Consider the following 22799-nt stretch of genomic DNA (forward strand, 5'->3'; position numbering starts at 1 on the left):
AATCTAAACTATGTAGCTAGAATAATCAGATCCAAAATTTTGGTATGCATTATCTAACCTTATGTTTATCCCGTCTTCTCCTTTTTGATTTTTTCTTTTCCTTTTCTTTTTTGCGTTTCTTTCGTGATTTTCTATGTGCTTTTTCATTTTTCTGTTTTTCTTCACCTTTTGCATCTTGTTCTTCCTGAACTTCTTCAAATCCTGCATCATCTATTTCACCATCTTCTAGCTCACCATCTTCCCTGTATGGAAAAGGTATGATTTAGATTAAATATGAATTTACAGTATTAAAATAGATATACTACAAAACTGTTTAGCTGCCCATTTTCAATAATAAAAGCAAAGAATTTTTTTTTAAACTACCAAGTCTCTTCCTTTCCTTCAACTAAATTTATTAAACAATGAACAACTTTTACCCAAAAGTTACTATGGGTTTCTTCTATAGTTTAAATAGTGTATGTAAATCATAAATTTGTCTTGGCCTCAAAACAGGTAGTAGTTTGTATACAATAAAAATTAAAATAAATGTAAACCACTCCTAACTAAAGCACTTTCCACACTAGGAATACAGCCAAACTGGGGTAGTGTAACCTACAAAATGTGTCCCAGCTTGATTACAGTTTCAAATTGTAGTGTATAATGAATCTTTAATTATGTTTCATAATTAGGCTACAGCCTTGATCAGACCAGAGCTTTAACAGGATCAAAGAGAGTTAAGGTCCAGTTTACATTACAAACTGTAATAAAGTTTTCCACTTAATGAAGTGTTGCCATGAGGAGTCCTAATTTTGTTGCATACATAGTGTAGACAGGGCATATATACAGATGAGCAAGGCTCTTAGAAAGCCTTATAGTAAGTGGGACTGGACTGTACAATAAATGTGGCAGTGCTGCCACCCTTGGAAAACACTACACACTTTATATGAATGAATTTTATTTCAGGAACAAAATTAATCATAAAACTGAGACTGGGCCTGTAACAATGGCAAATCTGCAATACTTACCCCATGTGGAACATCCCACTGAAAACAAAGGAACTGTTTCATAAGTAATGATTATAATAAGTTGCCCTACATTTCTGATGTTAAAAGAAGCTACTCTGAAAAGCAAGCTGGTTTTAATAGTCCTAAACAATGCAACTACTAGTGGATTAATTTCACACATTTCACTACAACTCTATTTTAGAAAAAGAACACTACCATGACAAACAGTTAAGAACTGCCAGAGTGCGTCAGAACAATGTTAGCAAGGATAGGCAAGGATGCAAAACCATGCTGTGAAGTGTACCAAGTCACTTTTTGCCAGAAGCTGGGAATGGGCAACAGGATTTGGTTAACATGATGATTACCTGTTCTGTTCATTCTCTTTGAAGTATTCGGCATTGGCCACTGTAAAAACACAGGATAGTGGGCTAGATGGACCATTGGTCTGACCCAGTATGGCCGTTCTTATATAGCAGCCTTTCTTCATCAATGGCCAGTTACCAAAGCTTCAGAGGGAATGAACAGAACAGAATAATTTTGGAGCGATCCAGCCTATTTTCCCTTCTTGACATCTGGCAGTCAGATGTTTTGGGATGGAATTGCATCCCTGACCATCTCAGCTAATAGCCATTGATATCCTCCATGAACTTATCTAGTTTGTTTTTGAACCCATTTATACTTTTGCCCATCACAACTTTCCATGGCAATGTGTTCTGCAGGTTAAGCACATACTGTATGAAAAAGTATTTTTTCTTGTTTGTATTAAGCTTGCTGCCAATTAATTTCATTGGTTGATCCCTGATTTTGTGGGAAAGGGTAAATAACTATTCATTTTTTCCACGCCATTCATTAATTTATAGACCTCTATTTCTCCTTTCATCTCTTTTCTAAGATGAACATCCCTAATCTTGAATCTCTTTTCATATGGAAGCCATTTCATACTGCTGACCATCTTTGTTCCCCTTCTCTGAACCTTTTCCAGTTCCACAATCATGTTTTTGAGATGGGGTGACCAGAACTGGGCACACTATTTGAGGGCACATAATGAGTTTATATAGTGGCATTATATTTTCCAAATAGTTCCAAACATTCTACTCAACTTTTTGACTGCTACTATGCATTGAGCAGAAGTTGTCTGAAAACTATCCATGACAACTGACTCAAAATCTCTTTCTTGAGATGTAATAGCTCATTTAAAACCTGTCATTCGATATATGCAGTTGGGGTTATTTTTTTTCAACATGCATTACTTTTAGGGTGACCAAATGTCCCAATTTTATGCCCCAGCTCTTAATATATTTAAAAAGCAGAGTTGCAGCATCTGGGCATGAGTCGGGAATCAGCTGATTCCCGGATCCCACTGTCTCTGCTACTCCCTTGCCCCCTGTGGAGATGGTGCTGGGAGGAACAGGCTTTTAAGCCGGCTCCTGGCTCCCCGCCCCCCCACTTGCTACCTTCGCTAGAGAAAGACGGGACAAACTAGTCGAGGAACTAGTCAACTATCCAATAAGCTTTTGTTTATTGGATAGTCGACTTGTCACTTACATCCCTATCTTGTATAGGCACCAATTATCCCCCTCCGCCTCCCCCCCCCCCCGATCTTGATTTTTCACACTTGCTGTCTAGTCACCCTAATTACTTTGCACTTATCAATGCGGAATTTCATATGTCATTTTGTTGCCCAGGTACCCATTTTTTTTGCCTAGTTACCCAGTTCAGTGCAACCCCTTTGTAATGCTTTGTAAGCAGCTTTGGTCCTAACTAACTTTAGTAATTTTACATCATCTGTAAATTTTGCCACTTCACTGTTCATTCCCTTTTCCAGACAATTAATGAATATGTTGAACAGCACAAGTTTCAGTACAGACCCCAGGGATACCCTCACTATTTACTTCTCTCCACTGTAAACACTGACCATTTATACCTACCCTTTCTTTCTCATCTCTTTAACCAATCTCTGAGCCATAAAAAAGGCTCTTAACTTTTATTGCATGACTCTAGTTTTTCTTAAGAGCCTTTGCTGAGGCACCTTCTCAAAGGCTTTCTGAAAGTCCAAGTACACTGGGATCACCTTTGTTATGTGTTTGTTGACCAGCTCAGCATAGTCTTATAGATTGCTAAATAAGGATTTCCCTTTACAAAACCCGTATTGACACTTCCCTGACAAATTATGTTCATTTATGTGTCTGAGAATCTGTTCTTTACCACAGTTCCTATCAATGTACTCAGTACAGCAGCCTGTAATTGCCAGGATCACCTTTGGAATAGGGATGTAAAATCCTGATTAATCAGTTAACTGGTTAAACACGTTAACCAACTAAGCAGGATCCCAGCTCCAGTGCTAGAGCTGCCATTTCCCCTGGTAAGTGGTTACCCATTCACATCCCTACTTTGGAGCGCTTTTAAAACAACTGTGTTTAAAACAACATTAGCTGCCTGCTCATCATCTGAGGCTTATTTCACTGAAAGGTTACATACTAGTTAGTAGTTCTGCAACTTCACAGCTGAGTTTCTTTGGAACTCTTGGATTGATACCATTTTGTTCTAGTGCCTTATTAGTGTTTAGTTTATCAATCTGTTCTAAAACCTCTTTTACTGACACACCAACATGGAACAATAATTCAAGTCCTCTACCCCAAAATAGCTCTTAGATCTTTCCCACCAGTCCTCAGTGAAGACTGATGCAAAGAATTCATTTAGCTTCTCTTCAACGGCCTTATCTTCCCTGATAAGGGCCACCTTGGTTGTCTAGTGACCTCCTGGCCTGTTTGGCAGGCTTCCTGCTTTTGGCATACTTAAAACAAAACCTTCCTGCTAGCAACTTGCTGGAGACACAAGATCTAAACAAGTTCAAACTTTATAGGCCATCTATGCTACTAACTTGATAATTCCAATTAGAAATGTATTTTGTATGTATACTTCCATGATCATATACAAAAAAAATTAATAAATATGCTAATGATAAACATTATACATAGCCAAATTACTGTAGGAAGAAAAAATAAAGGGCTTCTTTGTTCAAGCACCGAACTAACATGAAGTTTAAAATCTGTTTTTTAAACACAGAACGTATTGATTGCTACTGTATAAACTAGGTCATGAATATCATTTTGTGGTTGCGTAAAAACTTGCTTTTCCTCCCCCAAAGCTCCCTAAATTAGTTGTTCTTTTCAGGATTTATCAAGGATTGTGGGGTTGTTGGTTTTTTTTAAATTTGCGTCAGTCTTCAATACTTTCACAATCTGTATTTGAAAGCTTTTTGACATCAGAAACTTCGAACTGTACTTTCAATCTGTGAATGAGAACACACAGTTATTTACCTTCTAGTAACTGAATTTTTAAAAAGATGCATGGTCCTCATGGGTTTTACAATGGGTGTGCATGTGCTCTGTGTGTCTGTGCTTCCTTGTGTTTCCAAGTGTGGATGGAGAGGATGGTGGTGTGGACCAATTGCTTCTCCAATTCTGACTTTACTGTGAATCACATGAGGATCTAAGCACAGGGGAAGAAGGATGGGTTGTGAACACCCATACAGACCACACATTTAAAAGAAGTTCAGTTACTAGAAGGTAAATAACCTTTTCTTTTTGGGTACTGGTTTTTAGGGGTTTTGACTGTGGGTGACTTCCAAGGAGTGCTTGTTGAGGAGGATGCAGCTTGTAAATATATGCATCCAGCTGTTCCTGTGAAGACTGGCCCTTCACCCCTTGGTGGTCACAGCTGGGTGTATTACACAACTTGTACTCAGAACCTCAAATGTATGGTTCCCCGGGCCCCAGTAAGATTAATGAGTAGAATCACAGAGCTCAGAGGTGGACCTTGCAGTGCGTACCACTGGTCATTTGGCAAGAAATGCTGTTGTAACATGAGGGCAAGAGAGTGGAGCTGGAAGCCCTGTCTGAAGTAATAATTCTCAATTAAGCAGCCTGGGGGGAGGAGGACTGTTGGTGTTTGCTTATTCTTGTCTGATTAAAAAGCGTCAAGCTCCAATATGGTGCTGTGGGATCAATCCCTAGAGACCAGTAATGGGGGCAGATGGTTAGCATGGTGACTAAGCCTGAGCCCCTAGTACATGTCTGGGCTCCAGGACCAACAAATGGCAAGTAGATGGCATTGGGACTTCCTGCAAAAGGATCAGTTCTTTGAAAACTGAAAATTTCAGGCCATATCTATAGGCCTTCCTCAGGAGAGCAGACTCCTGGACAATAAGGTCAGAGGGAGAACCATCCCCTATGCCATGCAGATATTACCAACATCCTGTTTTGGAACGCTGAGCTCTCCCAGTACCATCTGCTCCTCCACCTTCCTATGATTCACAGGTGCACCCATTCTGGGGCATGGAATCTCAGGTGGCAAGGAAATCCACTTTCCAGAAGAAATTGGTCTCTCTTCTCAAGAGGGTATTTGCCTTTGTCTTCCTTATATTTCTGTCTCATGGAGTATCTATGTTTCCTTGAGGACTTTGATCTGTTGAGACTGGACTCTGCGGGGGTACTGTCTGTAGGCTCTGGACAGGTGAGTGAGTAGTAGGAAAGTTCAGGACCCAATGGGGCCTGAAGAGCTCCATAAGGTGTGTCTGAATTCACAAGATTGCCATGCTTTTCTCCCACACACAGGCAGATGCTGTAATTCAAAAGGATATGAGATTCCTGAGGAAATACACGCAGGATTTGTATGGGCTGCTCTCTGAAGAACCAGGGCAGGCCAGGCAAGTCTTGAAGTCTGGAACACTGGGCATAATAGGTGCCTAAAAGACACCCCCTCCTCTGCAAATACCCAACTAATTAGCACTGAAAAACCAAGCTATCAAAATTTAAACTGTTTACAGACTTGAAGCTGCACAGTGCTGAAGAGCATTAAAGGACAGAAAGTTCCATTCCAGGCTACAAAAGGTAGAGAAAGATGGAGAGGCAGTCCATCTATATGGCTTAAGCCCCTCCTTGAGAGCATAAGGAGGTTCAGATGTGGACCAACTGAAATTGGCACACATGTGCTCTGAGAGAATAACTACTGGGACCTGGACCTAAAAAGAGCTATACTCAAGACAAATTCTCTGATTCAGCAATGGTCAGGTCCCAAGGGTACCAGACTAGAGATAATCAACCTGTAGTAAAGGTGAAAGCTGCTAATCAACACTGCAAATGAAATATCAAACTTCACTTTATAAATTTTTGACTCAACCTGGCCAAAGTTGAAGCAGTAGGAAACAAACGATTTAATAGACAATTAACATAAATAACTCTCCTAAAGTAAAATGTAAACATGTACAGTAGCAAGATGGAAAGGTTTTATGTTTATCTCAAATGTTGCAGAAAAATCAGACATTTCATGATCAAATGAGAGATTGAATGAGATACTGTTTACTGACATGCATGTATTAATGAGTGAGCACTCCATAGGCAAGACATTTTTAATGCTATCAAAGCCACTGATTTATCCAAGATAGTATAATTCAAATACCAGTTTCCTCAACATTCTCTTTATTCAAGAGCATTTTCTATTCCCATGTCATACCAAAACTGAGAAAAATTTATGAGGGATGGTGGTCACAGTAGTTCTGGTTGAGAAAAGTTGCAAATTCCTACACTCTGATTAATGAAACATTCTTCTTTGTTCTCATGAAGTGGAGTCAGCCTGTTTGGAAACCATGTGGTCAGTTACAATGGAAACAAGTAAGAAAGAACACAGCAAAACTAGATGGGACTGACTTTTACATACCAAGACACTGTTATACAGTGGAGCCTACTCACACTACCTTTTCTCACAACAAAGGTAAACTTCAGCTTTACATATTCCCTGTAAGTTTAAGTCCTCAGTTAAACAAGAAATTATGACTGTCAGAGAAAATAATCAATCCTGGACTTTCACATAGACAACGACAAAACAGTGACCACTCATGTGGACTCAGTGGCAGCTCATAATTTTCTATTTCTACGGTCACTTTTTCAAGTCACCTAAAACTAATACCCAATTACTGTTTGACACAGAAAGCATTTGAGGGGAAAATGGTCCAGAAGAGAAAGCCAAATACTTATGTTTTAAAAATTCCTGGGTAGATTATTGTTTGAAAGAAAGGAATGAAACAAGGAAGATCAATCTATGTTAACTTCCATCCTGTAAAGCTGGAAAAACATAAGATGGTGGTAATGACTGTAAGTTCCATAAGGAGCTCATCTATATTTTTGTCACAGTGGTTTTTCATCTGTGATTAAAAAGCTATTCTGAGAAAGCAGGGTGTTCACACTGGATTAAACCCCAAGAGTGCTTTCTAAGGGATTGTTCAAATAACTCAGTTCCACTGAAAATGACAGGGTAACACAGATGGGATTCAGTGAAAGATCTTACATTTCTCTTTTTACTGGTGAACTTTGGAACAAAGTAACTTTGTAAAGATGTTGCAGGGCATCCTAATTTTTTGAATCCACATATTTTAGTAAGAACTCAAACTATTTTTAAGGAACTGAATAATATTGTAAATATAGATTTTTCCACAGAAAAATGGCAGGCAGCTTTAGACCCTGTAACACACATTCTGAGGGAAGGGAACCAGAAGGAACGAAGGCTTCTTAGTCTGCTCTAAAAGAAAATTCAACAGGTTATGATTACTAAAAAAAGAAATACATATTCTCTGAAGTTCAGCAGTTTGTGAGAAAAAAATTCCCACATTCAAAAGCAGTTCATTGTTAACAGCAAAGAGCTTAAATCTGCTCAGAAGGAGACAGAATAAAAGACTGGAATGCCATGCTTCAATAGTCCAGCAGAGAGAGTCTGCACTCAAAGGATGAAAGGAATAAAACAAGCCTAAACTGCTTTCACTGTACTGAAATGAGGACGAACTACTAGACCATGAGTAGTTCCCAGACCAGCAGATGTCCATTATGACAAAACTTTATATGCCCTTACATAAATCTTATTACATAGCCTAGACAGCTACAAAGAATTTCTTCCCTCAAACAGAAGATGGGAGAGATGATGTTGAGGCTATTATATTTTTCCCTAAGTCCTCAATGAAGAAATGTTTTATATTTTTGAGGAAATTCAGCTAACATTCCAACTGGAGAAAATCTGTCTGACTAATGTATATAGTATCTTACTTAGTATCTCAGAAGGGGATATGACCATACAATTTAGATCTTTAAATTAAAGCACTTTATATTGAAAACATTTGTTCCTTAATACCTGATTTTAGTTTAAGTTAAAAAAAGTAGCGTGTAATTACTTATAAGAAGCATACACCATCTTTTCTAAGTGTGTTTTTGATCTTCTGACTCTTGTTATTGGCATTGTACAAGACTGTTCTGTATATTAAAATCAATAAAAATAGACTGCTAAAAAGATCAGCAGATAGGCTATAAAATATCTGAAAATTCAAAAATGAATTTGATAAGAAATATGCAATCCTCTTTTATGCTCAGAATAATCCTTCCATGGAGTATAATAAAGAGAACAATTTAGAAATTACTGAAGCACTTTGTCCTGAATTCATTTTTACATACATATTTTAAAAAGCGAATAGAGGAAAAATACAAATTAATGTTAAGGCAACATTAATGATCCAAGAATGGAATATATTATAATATTTTGTAACATGCAGACAATGTTCTGAGCCCTTTACCAATGAAGCTGAAATTTTCATGTGGTTGGTTTCTTTCCAGAGGTGATTTTTTTTTTGAAAGATTAAGAAAAATACTTTTAGTTGCTTTTGAGTTATGAGTGATAGATACATTTTCCCAATTTATTAAAATATCTAAACGCATTTTTTAAATATAAAGTGATTACATCAACAAAGTTTAAAACATGAAACTTTGCATGGCTATATCGTGGTCCCTGCTGAGGAGTAAATAAAATGTTTTGGAGGAGAAAAGTAAATTATAAGTGATTAAAAAAATCCAATGGATAGCCACAGGGCATGCTCTAGTACAGAGGTAGGGAAACTTTCTGGGTTTAGGGGTCGCTGACCCACAGAAAAATCAGTCGGGGTCCACACACAACTGAAAAGCAAAGTGAAAAGCCCCTAACAGAAGCAGAAAGACACTCCCCACATTCCCCTTGAACACCAGAGGCTTGGGGAGGTTCAGGCTAGTAGATTTTGTGCACTCCAGCCGTGTGGGTGGGTGGTTGGAGTGCCAGCGTGGGCTCCTCAGTGGCGAGCCTCGGGGACCGGATCCAGGCAAGCTGGGGGCTGCATCCAGTCTCTGAGCCTGAGGTTCCCCACCTCTGCTCTAGTGAGAACTCTACCCACCCCCTCATACTTTTGTATATATAGCTGGGATTATGGTTTGCAATATGCATCACTTTGCATTTACTAACACTGAATTTCATCTGCCATTTTGTTGCCATTCACCCAGATTAGTGAGATCTTTTTACAAGTCTTTGCAGTCTACTATTTAACTCTTTTGAGTAATTCTGTAGTCTGCAAATTTTGCCACGTCACTGTTTACCTTTTTTCTAGATAATTTGTAAGTACAGGTGGCCCCCAACTTTCAACACAATTGGTGCTTGGGGAAGCATCGCAAGTCGGGGCGTTGTAACTCGAATCCGCATTTACGATACATGCCATGCGCCATCATAAATGCAGGCCAAGGACATAAATCGGGGGTTTTCGGCTCCTTCTGCACTTACAAAAATGAACATAAGTGCGGGGGTCGCAATTGGGGCTATTGTAAAGCGGGGTTTTCTTGTATGTTGAATGACACTGGTCGCAACACAGCTCCTGGGGCACACCACAATTTATTTCTCTCTATTCTGAAACCTGACCATTTATTCCTTCCCCTTGTTTATGTTCTTTTAACCATGAGAGGACCTTTCCTCTTATCCTGATTGCTTATTTTACTTTGGTGAGGGATCTAGCAAAAAGCTTTCCAAAAGTCCATGTGCACTGAATTACCCTGTTTACATGTTGTCTGATCCCCTCAAAGAATTCTGATTAATTGGTGAGGCATGATTTGTCTTTACAAAAGCCACATTGACTCTTCCCCAACAAAGCATGTTCATATATGTGTATCTAAACCAACCTGCCTGTTACTGAAGCTATGCTTACCGGCCTGTAATTGTAGGGCTTGCCTCTGGAGCCTTTTTTAAAAATTAGTGTTGTACGAGCTATCCTCCAATGATCAGCTACGGAAGCAGATTTAAATGACAAGTTACAAACCACATTTAGTAGTTCTACAATTTCACATTTGAGTTCCTGCAGAACACTTGGGTGAATCCCTTCCGATCCTGAAGACTTATTATAGCTTAATTTATCAATTTATTCTAAAACTTCCTCTAACACCACCTCAATTTGGGATAGGTCCTCAGATTTGTCACCTAAAAATGGCTCAGATTTATCAACCTCCCTCATATCCTTTGCAGCGAAGACTGATGTAAAGAATTCATTTAGTTTCTCCATACTAGCCGTATCTTCCTTGAATACTCCTTTACCCCATCTTGATTGTCCAGTGGCCCCATTGATTATTTGGCAGGCTTCCTGCTTCGATGCACTTAAACATTTTGTTGCTGTTAGTTTGAACCTTTAGCTAGTTGCTCTTCAAATTCCTTTTTGCCCACCTAATTATAACTTTACACTTGATTGCCAAAGTGCATACTTCTTTCTACTTTCCACAGTACGATTTACCTTCAAATTTGTAAAGCATGCCTTTTTATCTTCAATAGCTTCTTTAACTTTGTTGTTTAGCCATGGTGCACTTTTTTGGTCATCTTAATATGTTTTTAATTTTGGGATATACATTTAATTTGAGCCTCTATTACAAAGTTTATAAAAAGTTTCCATGCAGTTTGCAGTATTTAACTTTTGAGTCTGTATCTTTTAATTTCCATTTAACTAGTAGTCCCATTTTTGTGTAGCTGCTGTTTCTGAAGTTAAATGCTACTGTGATGGGCTTTTTGGTGCCTCTCCCACTTTCCTTGAGCCAAGATATTAAATTTAGTTATATGATGGTTGCTATTACCTAGTTCAGGCATATTCACCTCTTGGACAAGATCCTGTGTTCCACTTAGGACTAAATCAAGAATTGACTCTCCCCTTCTGGGTTCCAGGACTAGTTGCTCCATGAAGCACTCATTATCGTGTCAAGAAACTCTCTGCATCCTATCCTCAGGTGACATGCACCCAGTCACTATGAAGACAGCTGAAATCCCCTATTATTATTATTATTAAGTTTTCTATTTTTGTAACCTTTCTAATCTCTCTGAGCATTTCAGTCACCATCAACCATCCTGGTCATGTAGTCAGTAGTATATCTCAAAGGCTATATGATTATTAATTATTATTATTATTATTCAAACAGAATTTCTAGCCATAGAGAGTCTATAGTACAGTTTGGCTCTTTTAAGATTTGTATTGTATTTTATTCTGTTTTCTTTCACATATAATGCTACTACTCCCAATCCATTTTGTCATTTCTATATATTTTGTACCCTGGCATTACTGTATCCCACTGATTATCATCATTTCACAAAGTTTCTGTGATTCTTATTAATATCTTCATTTAATACCAGGCACTCAAGTTTACACATCTTGGTATTTAGATTTCTAGCATTTAAATTTGTCATTTTTAGCTGTCTGCCACTATGTAACTGAAGGGAACCATTTTTCATCTGTTTCTTGTCAGATCCTACCTGTACTTTATCATCTTCCATCCTTTCCTCCTTACTAGGCTACAGAGGATCCTCATTAATAAATCCTCCCCTAAGGAATGTCTCTGTCCAAACTGTGTGCTCCTCTGCACTTGTCAGCTTTTTCAGAAGAAAACAGCATAAAAGATGGAGATTCAACAACTTTAGGATCTCCACAATATTTTTGAATTCTCCACTGTTCTGCAAATTTGAAAAAAAAATTCACTAACACATTTTCATTACAAAGATGCATTCGAACTTAAACAGAAGTAAAGCTGCACTCTTAAGTCAATTTTACAGAGAACTGTTTCTAGCCAAACAGCCAAAGTTAAGCTGGTAACTCATTCACTTGAGTGAAGTGTGAGTTTCAAAGTTTAACTAGAATTAAATATAAAGCAGAAGTAGATTTTACTACAATTTTAAAACTGCAATAAAAAAATCAAACTGTCAGGAAATGCCAATATTAAGATTCAATACCAACATTTTAATTTGATCATACTGTACATAAAAAGTATTCACAATTCAATTTTTCTAATTAACTATATAACTATACTGTTAAATTGTAAAAATGTATACTATGCCATAAAACAAATCATGTGCAATGTATTAATTAGTCTGAATGTACAATAAAATTCACCATTTTCACATAATGTATAATTTGTGTGCTTAAGATTTTTCAGTTTGCAAGTGAATTTTGGATGGGACTCAATTATCATGACATTAAACTAATACAAACTTGCAAAAATATCTGGAAATGAAAAAAGGGTCTCAGTAAAATAGAAAAAACAAAAATAGAAAAGGAAGAGAATTTATTTGGATTTTGAAACAAGAGGATTAATTCTTTGGACACCTTCTAATCTCAAGGTATTAAGCACTTCAGATCAGTCTAAGGGCTGACTTGGGTACATTATAGCAAAAAAAGCCAGTTTTGGCCACTGACAAGTAAAGCAACTGGCTCTGTCGTTCCAGCTAGAAACATTCACTTTGAGCAGGGCTGGGCAAGATGCAGTCTGGGGGCTGGATCCAGCCTGCCTAGCACTTTGATGTGGCCTGCAGACTGCATTTGGCCACTTTCTATTTATACTCTGCTGCTCGTGCCACCAAATTTCCAGGCAGTGGCTCAGGCAAGGAGGATCCTGGTATGACTCTTGGTTGTGGCACTACCCTGGCAGAGGCAAGAGCTGCAAGTGGCTGCCAGACAACATAGTAGCAACAGAGCCAGGAGCTGCAAGCCTTTTGAATAAATAGCTGCAGCAACCCTGGGAGGCTGCTATGTAACAGGGTAGCAGCGGGGCCAGGAGCCACAAGCCCTTTGCTGTGTTTTTACTTCAAAGGCTCCGGCTGCAGACAGCTCTGGGTGGAGATTAGTCTCCGGGCCCAACCCTTCCTCCCCAGGCTTTGCCCCTTCTGGACACAGACCACATAGCAAAGAGAAAAGTTCAGTAAGTAATACTTCCTCCCCCGCCCCCCCGCAAAAATTATTGCACACCCCTGACCCTAAGCCTCTGCTCACGCAGTATTATCAACCCAGTCTGATGCCAGATGCTGACTACATTTGTGAATGGGAATCTAGGAGAGAAGTCACAACCTTCCTTGCCTATCCTCTATGCTCTTATTGCAAGCACACATCCAAACTCCACCCTCCTCATGGCCTTTATTTCTGAGAAGCTCTGCCTGGTGCCATCCATTCCCAACTTCTCTTGAGTTATGAGCCAGATGGTAGCAGCACTGCCTGGAAAACCAAGATAGGGTACAAATTGTTTAGGAGCCCAGAAGCTTCAGAGGGGTAACCGAGTTAGCCTGTAACAGGAAAAACTTAAAAGACAACTAACAGTCTGGTAGCACTTTAACAAAACATCTATATGTTTTGTTAGTCTTTAAAGTGCTACCAGACTACTTGCTTTTTAGGACCTCAGAGCAATTCTACGTCAGGCAGCAGGCCTGCTAGCCTAACAGTAGTGAGATCGCGTACGCCACTACTGAAGAGACTATGAAACCAAAATCTTGATAGAAAAATAAGCAAGACCTTGTTTTTCTAGCAAAGAGATCACATTTAATTTAGACAAATTAAAACAATATTAAAAGGAGCCATTTCAATATAGCTGCTGTCAGTGATAGGCTCTGCTTAAGGGAATCAGACACTTAAAGTCACTGGAAGTTTAGAATCCTTTTAAAACACACTTGAACTTCCATACTCCGGGTGTCCCTGATCCGGGAACATCCAGGGTATGGACTCTGGGAGGGTGAGGAGGAAGCAGCTCTGCACAGTGACATTGCCCCTCCTCCCTGGCCGGGAGAATGGCAGCAACACAACATGCTTCTCTTGAGGCTTTCCCAGCTGCTCCCATAGCAGCAGGGGTGCAGTGCCTGGCAACACAGTGAAGCGCAAAATCATGTGATCCCTGAGTGGGGTGCCAAGTAAGCACTCCACCCCCATCTGCCTCACACCCAGATACCGCAGAACCCTTCATGGCCCAGAAAATTCTTTAATCCAGCATACCTTGTTTTGCAGGGTATGCTGGATTAAAGAAATTCAAGTGTATTGTTCCACAGTCTAATGAAAAGATCAAGGTATTATTATGGACTGCTCAGTAAGACATTGTTTTAATAGGCAGCAAAGGTCAAAATCAAATAAGGCATTACAATGCAGTAAGAAGGGGATAGCAAACAATATGGAAAATTTGCTATTTAAATTAAGGTTAAATCCTCACTTTGAATACTGGATTTAGTATTAATGATGTAATTTCTCAAAGGACATCATAAAAATAGGAAAAAAGTCCAGATAAGAAAACAAAACATTATAATAAAATGTGGAACTGTGGAAGAGAAAAAGTAAAAGAAGGATTATTTTTCATAAAATAGATAAAGAAAGGCAACACCCATCTAGTGAGGTTCTGAAATATACAGATACCAGATTCATCTATAGTTCTAAGAATAGTTTCCACTCCAGACACAAGCCCTAATTCCAAAGTGTTAGAATTTGGAAATACAGCAAATAAACCCATTTTAAGGCAATTCTTATCAGTATCAATTTCAAAATGTATCTATGATTTCAAAACATTACACTTGGCATTAAAGTAACTACAATCTACTCCTCCTAACTGTCAAATCACCTCATTTCAAGATACAATAATTGGTCTATTGCATCCACAGCATTAGATCCAGTGGAAATCCTAGAGCTGTTTGGTGGAATAAATTGAGAAAACTTCAGTTCTCTTCTCAATATTGGAGCTACCTCAGGTACAAGATTAGTGACTGATTAAGAAATCTTCTGTAACTAACGAGTGACGTTGGTTCCCCAATCTTTGCAGGTGAAATTACTTTGAGATGGGATCAGTAGTCCCTCTAATTTTTTCCACCCAAGCGGAATGAATGTTATGTGCACCAATATGTGCACAAAACAAAACTCATGTGGCAGAGATGCGGCCAACGGGTTCTAAGTGTGGGCAGGGGCTCAGGTTTGGGGCAGAGGGTTGAGGTGTAGGAGTGTGAGGATTCTGTCTGGGGGAGTTGGCTCTGGGGTGAGGCTGGAGATGAGGGGTTCAAGGCTGGAACAAAGGATTAAGATGCAAAAGCTCTGTCTAGGGATGAGGGCTCTGTCATTAAGCCAGTGATGAAGGGCTGAGACAGAGCTAAGGTGCAAGAGCTTTGGCTGGGGGTGCAGGTTCAGGGCTAGGGTTGGGCTGCAGGGATACAAACGGGGATTCAGGGCCACGCCACAGTGGGGGATGGGGGAGTTAGGGTTAGGGTCTGGGCTGATGCTGCTGCTTCGTTTTCTCTTCATCTCCATTTATTTTCTAGTTTTTGTTATTTTATGTTCTCTTGTTTTCTGGCATCCCCTTTCCATTGCCCAATAAGCAGGACCATATGCTACTTGGAAAGGGGCACAAATTGATTGATGGTTCTATAAAACCAAAACCAACTCTTGCAGCTGAACTGAATGCAGTGGGAACAGAGCAGGAGTTTTAGACTAGAGATGTTAAATTTAGATTAATTAACTAATTGAATAGTCGATGCTGGGCTCTTGCTAAAGTTCAAAAGCGGAAACCCTGCAGGGAGCACAGAGCTTCTTTCTGAAATGTACAAGAGCTGAGCTCTTGTACATTTCAAAAGCAGAAGCCCTGCAGGCAGCACAGGGCCAGCGGGACTCACCTGCTGGACCCACACTCATAGACTCATAGACTTTACGGTCAGAAGGGACCATTATGATCATCTAATCTGACCCCCGGCACAATGCAGGCCACAGAATCTCACCCACCCACTCCTGGAATAATCCTCTCACCTATATCTCAGATACTGAAATCCTCAAATGATGGTTTGAAGACCCTAAGATGCAGAGAATCCTCCAGCAAGTGATCCGTGCCCCATACTACAGAGGAAGGCGAAAAACCTCCAGGGCCTCAGCCAATCTACCTTGGAGGAAAATTCCTTCCTGACCTCAAATATGGCAATCAGCTGAACCCTGAGCATGTGGGCAAGACTCACCAGCCAGACACCCAGGAAAAAGTTCTCTATAGTAACTCCTATCATCCCACCATTGGCCTATTTACCACTGATAGGGAAAGGTCAATTAGTTGCCAAGATTATGTTATCCCATCAAACCAGCCCCTTCATAAACCCATCTAGCTTAATCTTGAAGATAGGTCTTTTGCCCCCACTACTAATGGTTAGAAACCTTTGTCTAATTTCGAGTCTAAACTTCCTGATAGCCAGTTTATATCCATTTGTTCTTGTGTCCACATTGATACTGAGCTTAAATAATTCCTCTCCCTCCCTGGTATTTATCCCTCTAATATATTTGAAGAAAGCAATCATGTCTCCCCTCAGCCTTCTTTTGGTTAAGGTAAACAAGCCAAGCTCCTTGAGTCTTTCATAAGACAGGTTTTCCATTCCTCAAATCACCCTAGTGACCCTTCTTTGTACCTGTTCCAGTTTGAATTCATCCTTCTTAAACACGGGAGACCAGAACTGCACACAGTATTCCAAATGAGGTCTCACCAATGCCTTGTATAACTGCACTAACACCTCCTTATCTCCACTGGAAATACCTCGCATAATGCATCCCAAGACCATATTAGCCTTTTTCACGGCCATGTCACATTGGCAGCTCATAGTCATCCTGTGACCAACCAGGACTCTGAGGTCCTTCTCCCTCTTCCATCACTTTCAACTGATGTGTCCCCAGCTCATAACTAAAATTATTGTTATTAATTCCAAAGTGCATACCCTTCAACTTCTCACTATTAAATTTCATCTTATTACTATTACTCCAATTTACAAGATCATCCAGATCTACCTTTATAATATCCCGATCCTTTACTGAATTGGCAATACCTCCCAACTTTGTGTCATCCGCAAACTTTATTAGCACACTCCCACTTTTGGTGCCGAGGTCAGTAATAAAAAGATTAAATAAGATTGGTCCCAAAACTGATTCCTGAGGAACTCCGCTAGTAACCTCCCTCCAACCTGACAGTTCACCTTTCAGTATGACCTACTGAAGTCTCCCCTTTAACCAGTTGCTTATCCACCTCTCAATTTTCATACTGATCCCCATCTTTTCCAATTTAACCAATAATTCCCCATGAGATACTATATCAAATGCCTTACTGAAATAGAGGTAGATTAGATCCACTGCATTTCCTTTATCTGCCACTCCCTGCAGCACCTCAAGCCTTTGAAATGCGGGGCTCTTGTACATTTCAAAAGAAAGCCCTGCAGGGAGCTTGGGGCCCACTGGCTCTTGTACATTTCAAAAAATGGGGGGAGGGAGAGCTCAGTGGTTTGAGAATTGGCCTGCTAAACCCAGGGGTGTGAGTTCAATCCTTGAGGGGCCCATTTAGGGACCTGGGGCAAATCTGTCAAGGATGGTACTTGGTCCTGCTGTGAGGACAGAGGACTGGACTCAATGACCTCTTGAGGTCACTTCCAGCTCTATGAGATAGGTATATCGCCATATATTAAAAGCAGAATCGCAGCACAAGCAGAGACTGCTTCAGTCCCCACTTGTGCCACTTTTGCTGTGCCTCTACCTCCCCTGGCCCCTCAAGATTTGGAAACAATAAATGAATTTTCTGTATTCCACTCATCACTGTACTTGACAGAACATGTAAAACAAAGATGTTAGTTCAAAAATTATTTCTATAAAATTAAGATGAACATTCATCTTTTTTTAACTCACCTATTTCAATCAGTTTAAAAGAGTGGATTTCCATAACAGAAATAATTTAAACAAGATAAAACTGCTTAACCTGTCTGTATGATAATAGGGTGTAGTCTTCAAACCATCAGGCAAAGGATGGTTTTTAAATGTTTCTCCCTTGTGAAAACTGATGAACATTTTTAGACTTTCTGAAATCCTCATAAGCTAAGTCCTTACTATAAGCTAAATAAAACTTTTAAATCTGCTTCTTACCATCCCTGGATTTCAAACTGTGCTAATTTGGGGAGACAAAATTATCACTACATTTAAATTGTTCAATAGTATGACAATACTTCATAATTTTTCAAATGCAAGATTACACAAAATTTAAGATCTGTTCTTGCTCACTGTGCCAGAAACCACAGATGTAAGCAGTTAGCTATAATAGGACTTGATAGCTTTTAAAAACAAGAAAAACATAGCCCTTAACGCATGACAAGGAAATCTGGTTTAGTTATCTAGTTACATTTCAAATGCAAAGAGAATAAATGAATTAACACTATTCTTGGTTATAATGTTAAAATATATTTTATAGAAAGAGACAATTAAATTGTCAGGCTTTCTGAAGAAAAAAATCTTAACTGCTTCTGAATGCCTTGTTTCACTGCAAGTCAAAAAATGATGGGAGCTGTAGAGACAAGGTTTTGATCAAATGGAACAGTAGCAAACCAAAATAATATCTATGCCTCTAGCCAAGAATAGGAAACTACAAAAGTGGTTTCAGAACAAAGAGGAGATTTTAAAAGGTACTTTACTAGACTTGTGCATAAAGTCCTTGAAATGACAAAAAAAGAGGTTGCCCCTTCCTATCTGAGGACACCAGAGTCTTTAGAAGAACATTCCAAGAAAACAGGAACATACGACTTAGATCTGGAATGGACATTGTGGATCCAGTCCAGTCCACTGCAGGCAACATCATCATATAAACCCATTCATTAACTGATCAAGCTCCACCTTAGAAGTACAGAAAAGCTGTTATCTGGCATTCAATCAATCAGTATTTCTGATTTCTCCCAATACAAATTTTCAGTCTAGTAACAGAACTAACATACTGATCAGCATATTATGAAATTGCATATTCTGCACTCCACTTTTATGCAAGAGGCAGAAGACAAGTAAGCAAACTAACATCAAGGATTTATTCAAAAAAAGCAGCCTCTATAGTGTACCATAGGACTATTATAGATTCAACCCAATTTCTTATACTACCTATATATACAAGGATAATTGATATTGATATTGATGAACCTGAGGCACAGAAACATCCTGAAGCACCTACTAAATCAAAGAAAGACTGAATTCCGTTCAGTATATTTTTAGGGATCTGGGTGTACACCATGTGCTGCACACAGCTTAGTATCATAAGGTAACCTACTGTATGGAAAACTACAGCTGTATACACCAAAGTGCTTCAAAAAAACAATCACTATGCACTTTAGTACTACTACTAGATTGGTGTATACATATATACTATTTTAAACTCTATTTGTTTTGTTGTATTCTAATTCCTTGAAAACTAGTATTCCATTGGTAAAGTATAACTCAGTTAACCAGAATATTCTATTAATTGGCACCCCCATTTGCTCCAACACGCTGAGAGCTTTTACTATAGATAAGTTTATCCTCCATGCACACACACTCCTGATACTGGAAGGCTGTTCCAGAATCGCATTTCTCTGATGATCAAAAAGCTTTTAATTTCCAGCCTAAATTTACTCATAACTGGCTTATACCCATTTGTTTTCAAACCAACTTTGTCCTTTAGCTTAAATAGCTCTTCTCTCTCCCTGATACCTACCCTACAAGGTGTTTATAGACAATAATCAGATCTATCATCTTGTTTTGCCTGTGTAAAAACAAGCCATTATTGTCTCCTCTCATAAGACAAGGCTCTGCATTCTCTGATCATCCTAACAGGCCTTTTCTACACCTGTTACAATTTAAATTAATCTTTCTTGAACATGGATGACAATAATCACACACATTGTTGCAGATGATATTTTATCAGTGCCTTGCATAGAGTCAGTCATTCATACTTCTCTCTTTCTGAAAATACTGTAATCCTAGAAATACTTTTCCTGATATCACAAGACTACATTTACTTTTTTCATGATAAACTTGAAAAACAACAAATGGCCTGGTGGCACTTTATAGACTAACAAAACATGTAGATGGTATCATGAGCTTTCGTGGGCACAGCCCACTACTTCAGATGACCGGAGTTTTGCCCACGGAAGCTCATGATACCATCTACATGCTTTGTAAAGTACTATCAAACCATTTGTTGTTTTTAAAGTTTATCCTGTACAGACTAACTCGGCTACCCCCAAAGCTTTTTTCATGACTGCACCACCAGTGGCTTATTAATGGAAGTCCCATTAAAGCCACTGGGACTGCGTTAAGATCCCACAAAGGAACATGCTCTGGACCTAAAGATGGAAACAAAGCAGCCCTTTCAAAAATCTCTTGCTACCATGGTACTGGAAAAGACTGATCTTTTCCAAACGAGGAGATGAAATGCTGGTAGCACTGTCAACTGCACTCTGAATTATATAAACACAAGTCCTGATAATTTAAGGTGCAGCAAGTATTCCCAAGACATCCTGGATACAAGCCAGTGTTGGCTGAACTCCATGGGCCAATGACTACACCAAAATTGCTTTCATTTTATTGAACAGGCCATTCTGATCGAGCCAATTGTACTGTTGAATAGAACCTGTTGAATATCTGCAGAACACCACTGTCTCCCATCATTTAGCCATGAAGCAGCTATACTGGGAAATGCACAGGACTGAGCATGGGATGCAAGATGATTCTGAATGACTAGGTTGGGATGGAGAGGAAGCAGTACCATAGGAGGAACTGGCAACACAAGAATAGAGAATCAGCACTGCACTGGCCTTGCTAATTTAACAAATGAGCTTGGCCTGATTCACCGTCAGATTAAACATAATATGTAAGATGATCAGGAGCAGGGAGCTATCTGCCAGCTGAGATGAAAAGAGTTGGACAGGGAGCCTGTACTGAGGTGCACTTGAGAAAACGGATGGCATTTCCTGTTGTTGCTCATAGCAACAGGTTTATTGTCAGAATGTCCCAAACTGTGAAGATGATCAGGAAGACAGTTGTATTCAGGGATCACTTACGACTCGGGAAAAAATTCCTGCTGAGATAGCCAGTAAGATGGCTCTAGACACTAGAAAGCAGTTAGCTATTAGAGCGATGCTCTCCTTGATGCAGCAACAACCTAATTCCCTCCTGGAAGAGCATCCTGAAATGTGTTCCCCCTTGCTAGTTCATATAATACATTGTGGTGGTGATACAGAAAAACCTGTATATAATCCAATGCTCCAGCATGTTGATATGCAGTGAGGATTCCTGCTCCAATCACAAGAAATTCCCGATCAATCCGAAAACTGGTCAGTTGGGTCAAGTGTCAAGATAGAGCTAAAGGGTAAATTCCAAAGTTAAAAGAGGGAGTTCCCAAGATAGGGCAAGCTAAAATGAGCTGTTTTGACAGTTGAAAAAAAACACTTTAAGGGCATATCTAAACAGGGACATAGAATCACAGAATACCAGGACTGGAAGGGACCTCGAGAGGTCATGGAGTCCAGTCTCCTGCCCTCCTGGGGATGTACATAACTACATCAATGTAATTATACCACTGTAGCTATGCTACAACACTCCCTATGCGCATACTCTTTTGCAGAGTGCCTTTTTCCCCTCACTGTAGTGTAAATCACTTCCAAAGAGACATACACGCTAAACCGTAAAAGGTACTCTAAATCCCAAAAGAGCATACCTTCTGGAGAAGCATAGCTGTAGTAGTTTAATTATACCAGTACAGCTGTGCTGGCAAATTGCCCTGTGTAGACAAGTCCAAATGCTTTTTTATATAAACCTCAAGAACAAACAAACAAGAACTGTGTAAAATATGTATCACTCAATTTTCCTAGCTGAGATCTTGTGCATGGTACCAAATAAGAAGGCCCATAATTGTAAACATGAAGTTATCCAGAGTGAGAGGAGGCAGAACTAGCGATTTTTTTTATGGATTATTAGCACAGAACATACACTCCTTGTTGGAACTACTGTCACAACTTGAACACCATATCCCATTTGAACTTAAAACGGAATACATACAAAAACCACTTCTCTGCAGGGACTTGAACCCAAGACCTCTAACATCACAAAGCTGACTATTACACAATGTAACAGAATACTTCTTACTCAGTTCATTATTCTTACCTAGGTTAAAGAGAGAGACATGACATATACTCTGAACCAGCAAGTTTCTTATTTGGCCCCATCAACATATCATTTTAGGCTACACGAGCATTGCATTGGAAGCCAGTAATTCCACACTTCCTTCTTCCAATAATGAGCATTAATAAATCCCTTCACAATTTACATTGAGAAAAGCTTCACACACACACATATATATATATATATATATATTTAAAGATGACAAGTATTCATTCCCTTTTACAGATGGGAAGACTGAGGATCAGAGATTTCACAAGGTCACTTCTTGAATAGGCAAAAATAGAACACTCTAGTATCATACATAGCTTAGAGGAACAGATGTTTATAAATAAATGTTGATAAACAATGATAACATATACAAACTGATGAAAAATGTTGCCATTGATAATAATCAAGAGCACAGAAAGGCAAAATAAGAAGAATGCTTCCTGAGAATTTAAGAGTTTAAGGACATATACTTTTTATATTTTGACATGCAATGTTGATGTGTTTTAATGATTATAAAGTTTTAGCTTTTGGAATCTCAATGTCTACTCTCATTCAATACTTATTGTTTGATCATTCTGTGCCTGAACTCCTCACAGTTTCTCAAAAATGTGAGAATGTAAATCAATTAAAAAATTCTTAACACTGATAATTTTGCAATTGTAAAAGTTTAAAATCAATCAAAATGGGGAAAAATACTTAAAAATAAATACTGCTATCCACAGATTATTAAAAAAATAAAAATC

General features: G+C 39.0%; 1 protein-coding gene across 2 annotated transcripts in view; it reads right to left on the reverse strand.

The window, feature by feature from the left end:
• Positions 1-22799, reverse strand: part of ZC3H6 (zinc finger CCCH-type containing 6) — a 67920-nt gene that overhangs the window by 39291 nt on the left and 5830 nt on the right. Inside the window, exons 1-2 of one of the 2 annotated variants that reach the window (XM_089777584.1) lie at positions 11604-11632; positions 59-242 (exon numbers count right to left, since the gene is read on the reverse strand). In XM_089777584.1, the coding sequence (XP_089633710.1) occupies positions 59-242; positions 11604-11617 (198 nt within the window). In that variant the 5' untranslated portion in view covers positions 11618-11632. Of the gene's footprint in view, positions 1-58; positions 243-11603; positions 11633-22799 lie in introns of those variants that run through there. The other variant, XM_089777583.1, reaches the window with a different exon arrangement.

This window comes from Pelodiscus sinensis, chromosome 3, assembly GCF_052426305.1.
Source record: "Pelodiscus sinensis isolate ZL-2025 chromosome 3, ASM5242630v1, whole genome shotgun sequence".
Taxonomy (NCBI): Eukaryota; Metazoa; Chordata; order Testudines; family Trionychidae; genus Pelodiscus; species Pelodiscus sinensis.